General features: G+C 41.3%; 1 protein-coding gene across 2 annotated transcripts in view; it reads right to left on the minus strand.

Annotated features, from left to right (window-relative positions):
* Nucleotides 1-16,575, minus strand: part of LOC115569616 (sodium/hydrogen exchanger 9-like) — a 70,076-nt gene that overhangs the window by 46,929 nt on the left and 6,572 nt on the right. For both annotated transcript variants that reach the window (XR_003981569.1, XM_030397629.1), the window contains exons 5-7: nt 13,945-14,060; nt 3,029-3,134; nt 625-763 (exon numbers count right to left, since the gene is read on the minus strand). Coding sequence is in view for 1 of the 2 variants with exons in the window: in XM_030397629.1 (XP_030253489.1) it covers nt 625-763; nt 3,029-3,134; nt 13,945-14,060 (361 nt within the window). In the remaining variant the exon portion in view is untranslated. The remainder of the gene's footprint in view (nt 1-624; nt 764-3,028; nt 3,135-13,944; nt 14,061-16,575) is intronic.

The raw sequence follows: 16,575 nt of genomic DNA on the forward strand, positions 1-16,575 counted from the left end.
AGGTATGCGTTCTGTATTTGTGACTAGATTTAGTGTAAACATTACATTTTGAGGAGGCTAACTGTTTGCTCCTCTGCATTCCTGATCCTTTTTGTAATTAACACAGACAGGTACTGCTGGTAATTAAAAAGATAACTGAGCAAATGTATATCAAAGACAATCTCTTTAAGAAGCTTTCAGTTTGAAGAGACGGCACTAAAGAGCAGGCTGTTGCTATAGTTAGCATCAGCGTAATCTAATAAATGCTCCCTTTGTGCTTTGCTCGCACCCAGAGATTAGTCACTGTAAATAAGAGCTGAGCTGTGCCCCAAACCTCTCATGACACATCCTCATTTTTCATCCTAAAGTCTTATTAGTAGAAGATCAGAGAGAAATGCCGGACAACAGCGCAAGTCGAAAATTCATCAGCAGCTATTGGCTTGATTGACGACCTCTCTGCAACCATTAATGTCGCAGGAGCACTTTAGACTCAGCTGTGTCGCTTTTGTTGATAAAGGTGGTACAGTAGGGGTTTGTTAGAGAAGCAATTACCAAGTTGAGGAAGTGGATAGATTGCAGCGGATGCTGAGGTGATAATTGAGTTTAGGGTGCAGAGGCAGAGATGGGAGGGGATGAAAAGGATATGAGTGCTGTTATGACTGTGAATATGAAACCCACGAGGAAGGAGCCGGCGAGCACACCAAGAAAATAACCAATGGAGAGGAAGAAGGCGGGGGTGTCAAAGCTGTGTCCTGACTCCATCCGGCTGTAGGTAGTGATGGAGCTGGAAAACAAATTGAAACAAAAATTGTCACACACATGGAACAAAAAGAAGCCAAGAGCACAATTACGACACAAGTAAATATGGGCGTTACGGATGCTGAAACATTAAAACAACAAAGTGGTTTATGGTTTTGAAACAAGTGCAGTTGTCAGAAATACGGCCTGCTAGGCTCTGGGTGTAAACCAGTCTGGAGCAGTGAGCATAAATTCACATGCTTATTATGCTGAGCTAAGCCTTTAAGAGCAATTTATTGGAGTCATTCCTAAGAATACACTGCCTTCTTTAGAAGTTAAATCCCTCCCTGAAAAACAATCCGCTCTGAATTATTTGCCCCTGAGACGTCCCCCAGTCGTTGGTGGGGAACAGGGGAAATACTACTGTTGTTCCCAAAGACAGCAGCGTGCTATTCACACTGCTGTAAATATTTACTTTGTTGTGGGAGAGGGGGGAGAGACTTCCACATGGAAGTCATTGAGTGCAAAAGAGGCCTCACTGGGAGGAAAGAGGGAGGGAGAGAGCGCCTGAAGCAAGAAGAGACAAGCAACCATGCGAGTAGCTGATGGAGCTGGCTGCCTTTGTGGAATGACAGCACTTCTTTACCCAAAACAGACCCCTACCATGTACTCCCCCGTAGACTCTGATTGATTTAAATGAATTTCAAAGCAAAATGAGTCAGCAAAAACAAGCAGTGGCTGTTTTTATTTCATCAGATCTACATTTAATAGGGACGCACCCTTTTTTTCTTTTAAACTTACTTTATAATCCAGATGCCACGAAAATGGTTTTTGAATATCTCTTCAGTGACAAAAAAAATGTCTGACAAATGAACCTGTAATGTATTTCCACTTTTCATTCTGTCAGGTTGAAATGAGCTAGCACACACCAGAACATGCCTTAATCTCCCCGGAAAAAGGGGAAAGAATCAATCAAACTGTCGCTAATGAGCTCAGCAAACTGAAAAAGGGAAATCTATTATCCAGGCTCCAGTTGTGCTACCACATTAAATTTGGCCACTAAGTAGCTTGGTCAGTGTGGCCCTCAAGAGACTGTATCCTCAGGCATCTCAGACTGATAACTCCCAGTAAAAACTCCCCAGACACTGGATCTGGTCGGATTGCGGCTGGGTCAGGGATGCTGGAGCAGGAAGTTTAGTGCCTGTGCGAGGGCACATCAGCGTAAGGTTGAGCTGCTCTCGGAGCTTGTTAAAATTCCAGTGCCAGGACCCCGCGTGGCTCACTAATAAGGGCCGGCTTTGTGTGCGGAGCCAGGGCGACCGGCCGGCTAGCGAGCCAGTCGAGTGACAGGAGATGGCATGAAGGCCGGTCACGCCACTCCACAAACAAACACGGTACTATCCGACTGTTTGTCAGGGTGGATGTGCAGGCCCCCTCCCGCTGCACTTCAATGTACACAGAGGCAGCAGCCGCGGCGCGAACACAACAATCTGCCTACTAGCCTTCTTTTTTTCTTTCCATCTGCCTGGCTGTCTAGGCCCATTTGTGCGATCAGAGAGAGATGTCAGAGTGCGCAGGTACTGTGCATGTTATGTGTCAGTCTGTGCGAATGCGTAATGCTAATATGGACACATATCTTCACCCTTCTCATCTCCCTTCCACCTCCATTTTCTCATCTGCCTTCCAGGCCATGAATGTGGACCTGCGCAAGTTGTCTTCCCTCTCTGTTGTCCAACTCTCTGCTTCCCATCACGCCATCTGTTAGCTCGTCTACTTGAACGGCTTTTTTTTTTTTTTTTTACTGGCAGTGCATAAAAAGAGCAGACAATGACTGCAATGTGTGCGAGCAGGACAAACATGCATAGTTGAGTGCAACGGTAGAGAGAGGGGAAAAGTTGAGGGAAAAGAGTGAAGCAATTGAAATGCACAGACAAGGCATGACTGCATCTTGGCTCCTTCACTGAGCTTCCGAGGATTTTATGCTGTATTTTGTCTGAATATGACAGTAGCTGTGTTAGCTGAGTTCGTTAGCTGGGAGTGTGTCTCTACTCTGGCAGTGAGTCTCTCCACTGAGTACCTTAATGAGATGCTGACAGTGCCAGGGGCAACCTGCTTACGCAGTCCACTGCATATCATCTGAGGCACTCATGCGCTTTTGCCAATCACACCCTTTCCTTAAAGCTGGCAGCATTCATCCAGTCTTCCCACCCACACACATCCACCCCCACGATGCCAAATGGAAAAGACTGAGCTCCCACACAGTTAAACCTAGAAATATACTGCAATCCAGATCCTACAGCGAGAAACTCACTGTGTCAAGACGATGGCCACGGCATCATTCAGGACACTCTCGCCAAACAGCAGGGTGTGCAGATCCAGGTCCATACGCAGCTCTGACAACAGGCCAATGACTGAAACTAAAAAAAAAAAAAAAAAAAGAGTTAGTGCTACTGAAGGCTGCAGGAAGTGCAGTAACTCCTCAGCTAATCACAATGCAGACATGGTGAGGAGAATCGTCTCTGCTGCTACAAACAGAAAGAACCAGGGGAATTAAGGTTAGCCTGTAACAATAAAAGCTGACAGAAGATGTCAGCTCACTGACAGCACTGGAAGGAGGATTTTGACACTTGGAGCGGCCGTAGAAACTAAACCAAGCAAAGACTTAGACAAAAACACACAATGCTTTGGAAAAGACAATATTTTGTCTGCAAGAGAAACCGAGGAGAAGGAAAAGCTATGCAGATCATTGTCCTTTTTCAGCTTTAGAAAGTGTTTTTTTTTTTATAAGAACGAATGAACTGTATACTGTATCACTGTGTTGAATAAAGAAGGAGAAATCAAAAGAACAACTTGACACTTCAAAGCATTTCAGTTCAAGTCTGAATGAATCAACATATTTCTAAATAAAATACAAAAAAAACAAGCCAAATATCTGTCAGAGTGGTTGGTGCATTTCCTGTGTTTGTACATCACAGTCATACCACCTGTGGTCATATCATGGCAATCTGCGATCTGCTGGCTGCAGTAGCAAGAGCAGATTGTGCAAATCATTCAAGTAAAGTAGATCGGTGAAATGCTCGATATGATTTATTTAGTGCTACATGTGATTCTCTTTCATATGTGTTCCATGAGCATGAATATACATGGGAGTGTGTTTATTAGCTTGGCTTATTGCTGCAGATTTCACTATGGGGGGGGAGGTAGCAACTATAGGTTTCTGGGAATCTTGAAAGGACACTGGTGAGCAAAAAGGGGCAGATTAGAGCTAAGACTCAGTAGCTGATTAAAACATCCGAAAGGAACCAATTACACTAATGCAGGGGAACTACAGGCAGAGGGCTTCATGCTTTAAATAATGTAAGATTCACTCTCTGCTCAGCTGCGCAAAGAATGATAAGAAACACATCTTGATTAGGAAACAGTGTTTTGAGAGCGGAGAAGAATGGATGTCGAGTGATGGGTCAAAGACAGTCGGGTTTGCTGTGGAGTCTTGATGTCTGGTAGTGAGTTTTATCTGCAGCCTTGATAAAAATGCACTTAAAGGGTGTAAGGATTGTTTCACTAAGAAAATGATCAACCTTTCAATTTCTATTTGACCAATATGTCTGTGTTGCCTTCTAAATGCAACTTTGCCTGTCTGGTCGTTACTCATTTACCAGGTCCTCTGTCCCTCCCTTGTCTGTCTAATTGATTCCATACTGCAGATGAAAAAAAATTACTTCATGATTACTTTTACTTAACTGGACATTAAATGTGCTTGGTGGAGTTTTCTTGTAAACAAAATTCATGTTTACATCCAGTATTTTCTACTGAAACATGCTGTGAATCTTTGACGTCTAACTAACATCAGAAATGCTTTCTTTCCTTCCTCATCCTTCAAACCATTGTTGTTAAAGTCAGTGTTTACTTCCTGGCAGACTTCTTCCTCCCTGCCTTTTGCTGGTGCATTGATGTTTGTTTGTGCTTTATCGTGACCACTAGTTAAGTGGAATTCTGTGGAATCATTGGCGGACATGTTTATCCTGCCATCTGCATGGATGTCTGAACAAAACAGGGACCCGTGCCTGAAAAACTCCACCAAGTACCTGAACAGCTACCTTGGATGGGTTTGTTCAGATTTATGGGTATAACTTCTATGGTTTTCTAGTTGTTTTTTTTGTAATCTTTACTACTTTGATTTGGTAACTATGAATAAATGGAAATAGTAGACTGGTATGCCATACATTAAGCTGTATTTCCACTCACAAAATATGTTTTAACAATGTAGGACTACATATCAAGGACAGGCAGAGGGTTGGGTTACTGATCACCAAAAGAAAAAAATCGTAATGGTTAAAGTGCAGATGAGGGTAATTTCCAACAACCTTTTTTAACAATTTTGAAAATTAAATGGTTGCTAAAGTATGTTGAAGTTTTGGGTTAATGACACTCTTATCTGCATCTCTTCTGCCTCACATGCTCGGCTCCTCATATTAACATTTTTCATATATTATTTGCTTTCAGTGTTGGATTATTAATAAAAGGCTTTTCGCACAGTGTCAGAAGCTATATTTAATCCAATTAGTTGGCAGGCTTTAGGACCATGTGAGAAATTTACTGAAATGAAATGCTAATTTGTAAGTTCTTTATGCTATTATCGTAGCGGTTGTGTCAAAGTTGCATTCCACGTCACGTCAAGTAATTTCTCAGCTCGTTCAGGATAAAATTCACATTTCTGGTGGAAACTTATATTACTCAGTATTCACACAGCTGCATCATTCAGCAGACTGTGTCTGAGGAGAGGAAAATGAGCTGAACTCCATGGTGAGTTCACCAACTGTAAACATCAAGCGGAAGATGTTGAGCATATGAATGAGCGCATGCACACACATAACATGCTCGGCACCGCGGGGCAGCTGAGCGTCGGTGCTGAGTGACAAGGAGAATACCGACATTGACGAGGCAGTGATGCGCCTGTCACTGCCGCACTTGGTGTCACATCAAGTGTCTCCTTCTGTAGGATATCAGCTGTAACATTGTTGGATCTATGTTGAGTGATACTGTAGATTAGATTACATTAGATTAGAATTAGATTGACATCTCTTACATTACATGGACAGATATATAGAGCGATAAATAGAGCCGATGGGAAAAATGTACTGGCACAAATCCTTACTGTACACACCACAAGGGAAACCAGGAGTTTTAAAGAAGCAAAACAAGATTATCATATAACAAAAACAATGTGAAATATGGAGAAAGACAACACAGATGCATACATAAATGCAGAAACAAACACACAGACATCAGGGTATAGGCATGGATAGGAAAACATAAAGTCAGAGTGGCCCCATCTGAAGGCCAGAACATATTATTTTTATAACAATAACACCTCCCGGTTGATTCATATTCTACCTGTTGAGACTCAGGAGCAAAAATGATTGTATACATTAGTTTCAGGGAAATTTGTGGTATGAATAATGAGTTAACTCTAATAGCAGCGTGTGGCCCTGCAGTGAATCCCAGGGCGGTGAGGGCATCGCAGCTGGTATACGACCAGACTGAAAATAAGAGCAGCGGCAATAGAGCAGCCTCAGGACATGTTTTGACAGATCTGGCTCTTTGGACTTTGACAGGTTTAAAGCTCTTCCTGGTTGGGGGAAAATCCCTTATCTGGAGAGGGTGAGGTAGGCCCTGGAGTCAGGATCGTTCCATCTCCCTGCTCCCATAATGCTTGGCTGATGACAGCATGTCGTGCACCAGTCACATCGTAAGACAGGGGGAGGAAAAAAAAAGGAAAAAAAAAGAGCCCGCCCCGCATACACACACATACAAGGGTGCGGGATGGCGGCGTTGTCATGGCAACCCCGTCCTACAGCTGTCAAGTGTTCATCAGTTTCCACAGCAACACCATAAGGTGGAGAGAGTAGACAATTATTTCCGACATAATACAGTTGAAAGTGTCGAATGGAAGCCTTATTAGGTCAAATTACCCGGCTGCAGAGGTTTAGCAGAGGCAAAGCTCATGGCCATCTCAGTCAGAGGGCATGGGATTTGCTCACTGATTTGACCAAATTAGGCTGATATAATACCGAGAGCGATGCATTAGGAACGAGATACCGGTCAACGGGGGAATTACTATAATCTCTCCGGCTCAGAGTAAAAAGTGCTCAATTTTTTGGGCATTGAGGAGTGCACAGACAGGGGTCATGACTGCTGCGGGGAAAGCCTTCTTTGCAGTTTGAAAACAAGGAAACCAGCGCTTTATAATTAGGAGATTCCCAGTTTATTTTTGTTTACTCTGAATCTCACTGTAGTTCATTTGCATGTCAGGCTAAGTGACTTTTAAAATCTCAATCCTAATGACCCTTTAAAAGCAATAATAAAAGGGAAAGATAAAGGAAATCTGCCCTTTTTTTAATAATTGCCCTGGAAAAGTGGAAGCTATCAAAGAACTTACAGTACACTTTGGTCTCGGTCTAGTTTAGTGGTCCTCAATAGGAGGCCAACGGGCCGCATCCGGCCTGTCGGCCTCCTATTTGTGGCCCCCGAACTGTTATTCCTTCACCATGTGTTTTGGTTGGGTCAGGATGTGTATACCGGGACTTGTCTCCATGCCAGCGATACACAGAGAGCTGGGTGACTCACTGCTGCAAGCACAATTTTTAACTTTCACTGTTTTTGAAGTAGTTCGCATAGGCTATGTTCACAATGCAGTTACAAGTGACCTGAATCCGATTTTTTCGCTCATATGTGACCCATATCTGATTTGCTTTTGACAGTGTGAACAGCACAAGTCGCATTGAATCTGACATTTCCTAATCAGATTCAGGCCACATTTAAATGTGGTACTGAATCAGATACGTATCGGATTTTTTTGAATGCGACTGCAATCTGAACAGCCAGGTCGCATTTAATGCGACTTTGATGTCATTCTGACCCGCGCTGCACTGTTTTGTAAATGAATGACAAATAAAGTTGATTGAAAAAAAAGTGTGCCACAGGCGGGAGCGAGCAGGAGCCACGAACATAATCAAAACAAACATGGAGGACAGCAGTGATCCTGCTCGGTGTAACCAGCCACATCCCGATCCCACCACTCCTGGCTCCGACGCCGCATCCAAATACTCCTCTGTACGGATGTTGCCGCTATTGCTCCGCATAGAGCCATCATTAAAATATGAATTTTCTTTCTCCTCTTCCTCCTTCGTGATATCACCCGCTCACAAATTTGCCGGCTGCCACCACACTGTTTTTAGCATTAAGCCATACAGCCCCACGTTACCAGTTGCCGTTGCCATGTTCGCTTCCGTAAACACCGCTGTGGCGTGATGTCATCAATGATCAACTGCGCATGAGGGTCACTTCAGGAGCGTGAGCTGTTCACACAGCAATCCGTAGACAGGCCGCATTTAAAGAGGTAATGTGAACAGCAAAACAAAAAATCGGATTTGAGCAATAAATCGGAATTGTGCATTAAGACCTGCGGTGTGAACGTAGCCATATTGACACTTTAGGAGCCTAGATTGCAAGAAATGGCAAGTTCACTGCTAAAAGAAAAGTGGACAGTGAAAATCGGCAATTCAAAGAAGAATGGGCTGAAAAATTTGCATTAATTCTCCCTCCAACCAGCACAAGACCCATGTGCTTAGTATGCCAGGAAATTATAGCTGTGATGAAGATTTCCAATTTGAAACGGCATTATGAGATGAAGCATAGGAATTTTAAGAGACATTTCCTCGAAATTCAGAGGTAAGAACAACAAAAATAAATGCACTGAATTTGTCATATCAAGCTGCAAGCAGGATTCTTGTCACATCTATGACACAACAACAAAAAGCAACAAAGTGCTCACTTAGAGTGGTGAGGATTTTGGGTAAGCACAAGAAGCCATTCTCAGATGCAGAAATAATAAAATAATGCATGACTGAAGTGATGGACACAATGTTTGAAGGCAAACAAAAAGAGGAAATATTCAACTATGGATTTTAATTAGTGTCAAAATGGAAATGGCATTTTATTTTAGTTTGTATTTTTGTTGTTTTGAATGAAAGGGACATTGTGTTTTGAATATTACAGTATAATTGCATGTGGCCTGACTGACCTCAATACATGGACCTTTGAGTCATTGAAAAAAATCTTTGTGGCCCTTTAAGATTTTGTGATGCTTAAGGTCAAGAGTGTAGGAGTTAGGGGTGTATAGAGGCAGAAATGGAATATTAGAATATTGCTTTCATCAGTGAATAATCATTGGAAACTAAGAATCAATATGTTTTTATTAAATGAGAGTTTTTAGCCTTTTATATTTACAGAGGGAACAAGACTTAAACAGAGAGAGTGGGTGACTGGAATGGGGATAAAAGGCACGTTAGTGTCTTATAAATGCAGAGACCCTGCAGCCCTCTGGCTGTATTTTTTTATTTCCTCATTTGTTTGCTGAGCTCAGGGACACTTTACCAACCCCAATTAACTATCTTTCTGGTGCGTTTACAAACTCGGACAAATCCGTCTGATTCTACCTTTAAGTTTTATAGTCTTTGAATTTCAATAGTATGACATGAGCTTCAGTTAGCATTACATAGACATGGCCAGTATAATTCTTCATAGGGACACTTCTTTCTGTTTTATCTTTGAGTACATTTCCAAGCCTGTAGCCTACTACCATTTTTTTTAAATATTGTCCATAAGTAAAGAAGTTGAATCAGGACTTCTACATTTTCAACATGTTTTTTTTGGAATCTATTTGTTCCTCTTCTTGTGTGTACTTTTGTCACCTCTGGTGCAGTTCACCAGTCAGTCTTCATCAATGTCATCACAGTCCAGGCAGACATTGAAAGTGCATGACAATTAAGATAAAAGTTAGTCCACTGCACATTCTTCTTTGAGGATTTGCCTCTCAATGAGTCTTGATAATTACTTGCAAATTAATCGGTAATAAAACAAAATTGTTAGTTGCAGCCATATTGTCTAGACTTAAGCCCATTTTGTATTACTAAATAGAGTGCATGTGCTCTCTCTGTGCTGTGTTGTCTGTTCTGTTACCACTTCAGTCTTGATAATTACTTGCGTCTTGATAATTACTTGCAAATTAATCGATAATAAAACAAAATTGTTAGTTGCAGCCATATTGTCTAGACTTAAGCCCATTTTGTATTACAAAATAGAGTGCATGTGCTCTATGGGCTGCGTTGTCTGTTCTGTTACCACTTCACTGCTGCAACCCTCACCCTTAGTTCTGTACATGATGTTGTAATATTGAGTGTAAGCTGCATCATGTACACACCTATGTCTAACTGTGTCTCCAATATTTAAATGTTGGTAGTTACCGCTGATGTAAACACGACATTTCTGACTCTGGCATCATTCTTCCAGCGTTGACACACTGAGAGAAATGTGTGTGTGTGAAGTGATCAAGAGAACTCCTGAAAAATAAATTAATAAGAAAAATATACACACACACACACACACACACACACACACACACACACACACACACACTCAAAGATGAAAGAAAAAACTGCAGTGCCCCCCCTATCTCCTCGCCCCCCTAAAAAAAGTATTTCCTTTGAGAAGTAAAGTGAGGGTTTCACCGACCTTTTGTAACCATCCCTGAGGCTACGGAGGATGCAGCACAGCGGGTGTTCCACTTTGTGACCTGAACCATGTGTCTTACTACGAGTCTGAGAGAACAAGTTTCATGGCTAAAGTGCTTTGAGGGATTATATAAAACCAACAGTTGAAAAATCAACACATTCTCGAGGAAAGGAACAGATATTTACATGGTAGGGCCATTCCAGCCTTATAAGGATGACATATTTTCAAATGACTACAAATACAGACATTACAAACCTTTATTACTGGTTGTCTCTATTGACAACAACCTGAAAAATCAACCATTTATGAGGTACCATCTGTCGATCTACCACAAGAGAATGTAAAACACTGAAAAGGGAATGTCAACGTAAACATACGGTTTCTGACTACCTTTAGATCTGCTGGCGCTCTTACCAGACATGTTTTCTCTACCTGTTTAAGCTTTTGCGTTGTCAGCAGGAGCTGGAGTCTATTCCTCACTCACATAGGAGTCACACTGACATTCATTTCCAGCCTCTAAAGTTGATGAATCCATTTCACTCTTGATTTAATCTGCCGATTATTTTTACGATGAACTGATTAATAAGTGAATCAATGTAATGTCAAAAAATTCAAAAATGCTCATCACATTCCCAAAGCCCATAGTATCAGCTTTGGTTTTGATTGGTCTGTCATCATACATGCCGATATATCGGGATTGGTTTATATTTTGTCCAATATGCGTCAACATAAAAACTTTCAGAGGTTCTAATGCAGAAAAAAAAGCTTCAGTTAATTTAGAATTATTAAATTCCCAGTGAAATTTACTGTTTAAGACAATAAAGTTTGAAGCTAAGATCGCACAATTACATGGATTTGTCACCATATTGCAAAAAATGTATATGTATCGTGTGATGTATCAATATTGACATCAGCCCCAAAAATGGGGAAGGGAAGGGCTGTATTCTTGAACAGCCCAAACCAAATGACTCTTCATTTACTATCATTAACGACAATGTAAAGCAGCACATCGTTACATTTAAGAAGCAGAAACAAGCAAATGATTGACATTTCTGATTGAAAAAACGACTTAAGTGGTTAATCAGTTATTACAACAGGTGGCATTTAATCTTTACTTTGAATGACTAAGCAATTTAGCAACCAATTGTTGCAGCTCTAACAGCAAAATGTATATAGCATTTTTATCTTCCTATATAATGGTCAAAAAACAGCTTAAAAGAATCTTCCACACTGCCAAAAATATATTTTGAAGAGAAATACTAGTCACATACAAAGATACTGACTCTAAAAATACCAGAATTGGCCTTTAAAATGTCATCATGTCTAATTTCGCTGTAATTCTAAAAAGGTTAACTCATCCTCAGGTCGTTCAATTTCTACAAATTCCCAGAAACAACAGAGACAACATGACATTAGCGTTTTCGATTATAACTGCAGCTCTAAATCAGCATCCACATAATTACTAGAAATGGCAACATCCCCATATGCCAGACGACTGTTGCTTACCATTTGCTGCTCTTTATTTGAAACGTTCATTGAGTTACTTTAGCTGCAATGAGAACCTAGCATATCAAATATCTCTGCTTTCTTCCACAGTCCAGTGCAAGTAAATTGCCAAATAAACTGTGCTCCAATTTCACTCAAAGCTTGACTGCAGGCCTATGATGACTTTCACAGTGTTCTTAAGATCTCAATCATGAGTCAGCGACACAACCAGAGAGCTGTCACACAAAGGTTATGACATGGTTACCACACATTCATCAGCACTGAATTGTTCTGAGAGTGCCTGATGCGTGTGTGTGTGCACTGCATGCAGGCCTGAACTCTGGAGTGGTTTTTTTTGCTTTTAGACCAAGTGAATGTAAATGTACAAGTGCGAGAAATGGACAGAGATATTTTAATGGCTCCCCTTCAGAAAATCAGAGAGCCGGCTCTGTATTTTGACAGCAAGAGAAGGAGACAGCCGAGGGGTCTTGGTGTTTGGGGCATCGATGCATTGCAGTGTGATTCTAATCAGAATGATGAGGGTGATGAGGTCAGCAGGGATGGGCGTGGGTAAGTAACGCCAGTCAGAGTGACAAGTGCGCCACGATTTACAGCTCCTCTTTGACACTCACCCAGATCAACCACTTATTGGTATACATAATTCATTAGCAAATGAGGACATTAACATTCCCCCTGTCATGGCGTTGCGGGCTGCCTTGTGACATTCCACTTGACGGCTCTTGAGGAACACAGATAATGTTGTGGTTCCACTTCGGTAAAGGGTGCACCGAATTAAAAGCAGATCCATGTACTAAGAGGGCACTGTGACTTTGTGCCTGCACATAGACGTGGCTATCAATCTCGATATGCAAAGTTATGACGAAGAAAAGGAAGGCTATGCATTCAGCACTAAGTAGAGGAATATATTTGTATTAAAGGAGACATATTATTCTCATTTTCAGGTTTAGAATTGTATTTTGGGTTTCTACTAGAAAAGCTGTTACATGTAACACCCCGCCCACATACCCAGTCTCCTATGATTGGTTAGCTAACTTATGCCTGACCCAGAGCAGCTGGGCTAACTCAATTTTCATGTGCAAAACTATACACAAGTCATGTGTGCAAACTCTGTGACATTGTGTGATGTCACGAAATCACGGAATTAAGGGGGAGACTAGTGACAATGCGTTTCAGTACAGTGTTGTCTGTGGAAGATAGGAGCTTCTGTTGGTGTGGACCTTTTTAACTTTCAAGATTTCTTACATACACAAGAACCGATACAAAACACTAAAGGAAAGGAATAAACTGAAAAAGCATAATAGATCTCCTTCAAATGGGTTGGTGTATATTTTCTCAAGTAATTGATTATTTTTGTGGACTAAAATGTAAGAATATGGTAAAAAGAAATTATCCTCAAATGTCTTATTTTGTCTACAACCCAAATATATTCAGTTTGTTGTCATAGCAGAGTAAAGAAAACCAGAAAATATTCACTTTTAAGAAGTTGGAATCGGAGAATCTTTACTTTTTTTTTTTTAATAACTCAAACCAATAAACCAATTATCAAATGAGCCGGTTACTAATGTGATCACTGACTAACCGATTAATTGCTTTTCTTATCATAGATGTCCAAGTGTAGTAAAATCTCAGTGTTTATTCTCACTATATATCTGGTAGGCTTTCACTGCACATGCATTTATACCTGAGAGTATCATGTATGCAATAGAAAAGAGGTACTGAGAGACTGTCAAAGATCAGCAAGAGTGAGGTTTGACCTTTTTAAACATGTTGTCATGTCTTATAAGGTTGAAGAACTGCATGAATCTGCAACTCAAATCCCAGAAACTGCAGAAATGAATAAATGTACAGTCAGTTGAAGAGTCTGAACACATAATGCGTCTTTGATATTTTTTGACTTGGTGTCAAAGCAGATCAAGGCAGATCTCTGTGACATGTCTGTTACATATTCTCTGGGATCAAGTGCCAAATATTCCTGAGAACATTCTGGGGTCTTTTGCTTGTGCTGTAAAAGATAAAATGTGAATTTTGTAAAAGAGAGTAGAATTCTACAAATCGTTTATGTCTTTATAAACCCAGTTTAAAAAAAAAAAAAAAAAACATCATTGCCACCATTCAAAGTGATGCTGCAGGAGTTCCTTTATAAGCTACCTGGGTCAGTGGCTGATATAATGGCACCAAACAGGAGGCAATCAGTGAGGAAGAAGTCTCCATCTGCTGCCTGGCCCAACAGCACCGTCAGCCTGGTGAAGCCGTAGACGCAGGCCCTGGGATTGAGGACAAACAGAAGCACACTAAGTGAGGTCATCAGGGAGCGCCAGCCGGAGCAGGCCTATCAGTCATCCCTCTAACCACAGCAGGGCTTCCCCAGGAGTAGTCTGGGTAATGGGGCCAGACGCTGCTGGCAGATGAGTTGACCCGTTTCCAGGCAGCGGTTGCTTAGCACAGGTGGACACGCAAAGCTAGGACTAAGCTTGGTAGCTTTAAATATAACCACATGTATAGGTGTGTGTGTGCGTGCATGCGTGTGTAGATCTCACACATCTACCTGAATAGCACACCCACCCACACACGACAAATACTCTTGTTAGACAGCTTATCTCAGCACCTATCCAACTTCACCCCTAGCATCCTGACAACAGTATTACAAGCACTCCAACATGATGAAAGGGCACCAGAGTTATGTGTGTGTGTGTGTGTGTGTGTGTGTGTGTGTGTGTGTGTGTGTGTGTGTGTGTGTGTGTGTGTGTGTGTGTGTGGCAATTGCACAAAATCACCGGACTTAAAACCCCAGGAAGACTTTGTGAAGGAAGGGAATTGTGATAGAAATACAACAGGAGCAGAAGAGGAAGATGAAGAATTTTTTCTCAGGCCAGGGGCCGGGCAAAAGACCCTTTCACAGCCTGCGTCATCACTGTTTATCAACTGTAAAAAGGGTCTTACTTCCCCAGAATGCATCACTGCACCCTCTCGTTTATAAAACTACTGTAAACTGTAAGCGAAAAAAACTTCTCTGCATGCCCATTCAACACTGCCAACCAGCTCCTGACTGCTAACGGATGTGTGTTAAGCACTAATCCTGTTACTGTGAGGCATCCCATAATAATCATTATGCCAGCGTGTCCATTGGCATAACTGTGTTACCATAGTGACGGCACACGACCTGGGCCCAAGGCCGGGATTTAAAGTACTGCCCTCAGGTCGAGCGACTAAGCTGTCTTATTTCGTGTATCCTTAAGGGAGATTGGAGGTTATGGTAATGATGTGCAGTGTGTGAGAGAGTGTGTGTGTGTGTGTGTGTGTGTGTGTGTGTGTGTAAATGTTAGTGATACACAGACAGAGAGGGAGAGAGAACAGGGGGACAGGCAGACAGAGAAAGAGACGAAGTGGATGTACTTTGTCAGTTGAGTCAGTATGGTTCCCTCACTCCCCCGAGACTCTCTTTTCCCCATAGGATACTGCAGACTCACTAACAAGCCACAGGATTGGTCAGGTCTGGTGCCTTAGCATCAAAGAATGTGCACGTGACCCAACATGTCAGACTCTGCCCGGCGTCCCCAGAGAAATAAGGAGTGTTTGACAAAGGGTGCTCCTCGGGAGGGACTAATGTATGGAAGAAAGAAGGAATGAACGTGAGGGAAGACAACATCTTTAACACTGGGTTTCAGCAGGCTGGAAAATCCCATTAGTTCCAGCTTTAATACATGGAGGGAATGAACCGTTTCCATGAATATAAAACACTGTAAATAAGTGAACAACATTTGGAAATAAAGTGTCAGTGAGCACACTGAGTAACTTCCACACCCAGTTGCAGCTTTAAGAAGAATATTTTGTCAAATATTGACTTTTCATTTTATATTCTCATGAAACAGAAAGCCATTTATGCACTCAGAGGGCACTTTATTCTATACACCTGCATTTAAATGCTGTATTATACATCTGCAAAGCTCATAATGTACTGTTTTTGGATACATTGTCAGAAACATGCACATGTAATTTATGTTAATTGCTGAGCTCAGAGTTAAAGGTGGTGTTGTACTGGACTTTGTTATATTTACATACATTAGGAGGGGCATAATATCAGACCTCAATTATGATCTCAATGTTAAAACAACATACATATTCATTTTATAAACATCTGTTTGACAATGCAAAGCAAACATTAAATGCATAATACAGTAAAAGCAGACTTATTATAGACTGTACTGGATTACATTTGTTTGTACAAGTGTAATGTTTTGGTTTAGTGAAACCCTTGTATCTGAAAAAAATAAAATATGATAATATATAAATAAATAATAAATCAAATTCTTTCAATGTGAGTGTTCATTTGGTCTGATCACAGCAAAAAACACTGGAGTTATGAGGTTTTCACACAGTGTGCAGCAAAAATGAGTGCATCAGTGTAAGGATCTGTTTCCTCCAAAGTCTGACACTGCCATCTAGCTTCGTGAGGCTATAATAGCAACACTGCACCCAATCAGCTGTGTCCCAGTTCCATAATATAAACAAATGCTAAGCAGGTTTTTGATTATTTATTGTGGTGAGTTATATCTGCTTAATTTTCAGCTGTGCTGTAAATGTACTCCATGGACCTGCTCATAGCAGACACTTTGATGAAGTACAGTGGTAAAAGCACAGGAGTGATTAATGACCATAAGGCTGCCCTATTTTATGTGTGTCACTCTACTCTAGGACCAGAGCAGTAATTAATGTTATTAGTTACACCTGTGCCTTTCCTGCTATAGCAATTCAGCCCATTTTATCACAGTGCAAGAGGAA

The sequence above is a fragment of the Sparus aurata genome, chromosome 19 (genome assembly GCF_900880675.1).
Source record: "Sparus aurata chromosome 19, fSpaAur1.1, whole genome shotgun sequence".
Taxonomy (NCBI): Eukaryota; Metazoa; Chordata; class Actinopteri; order Spariformes; family Sparidae; genus Sparus; species Sparus aurata.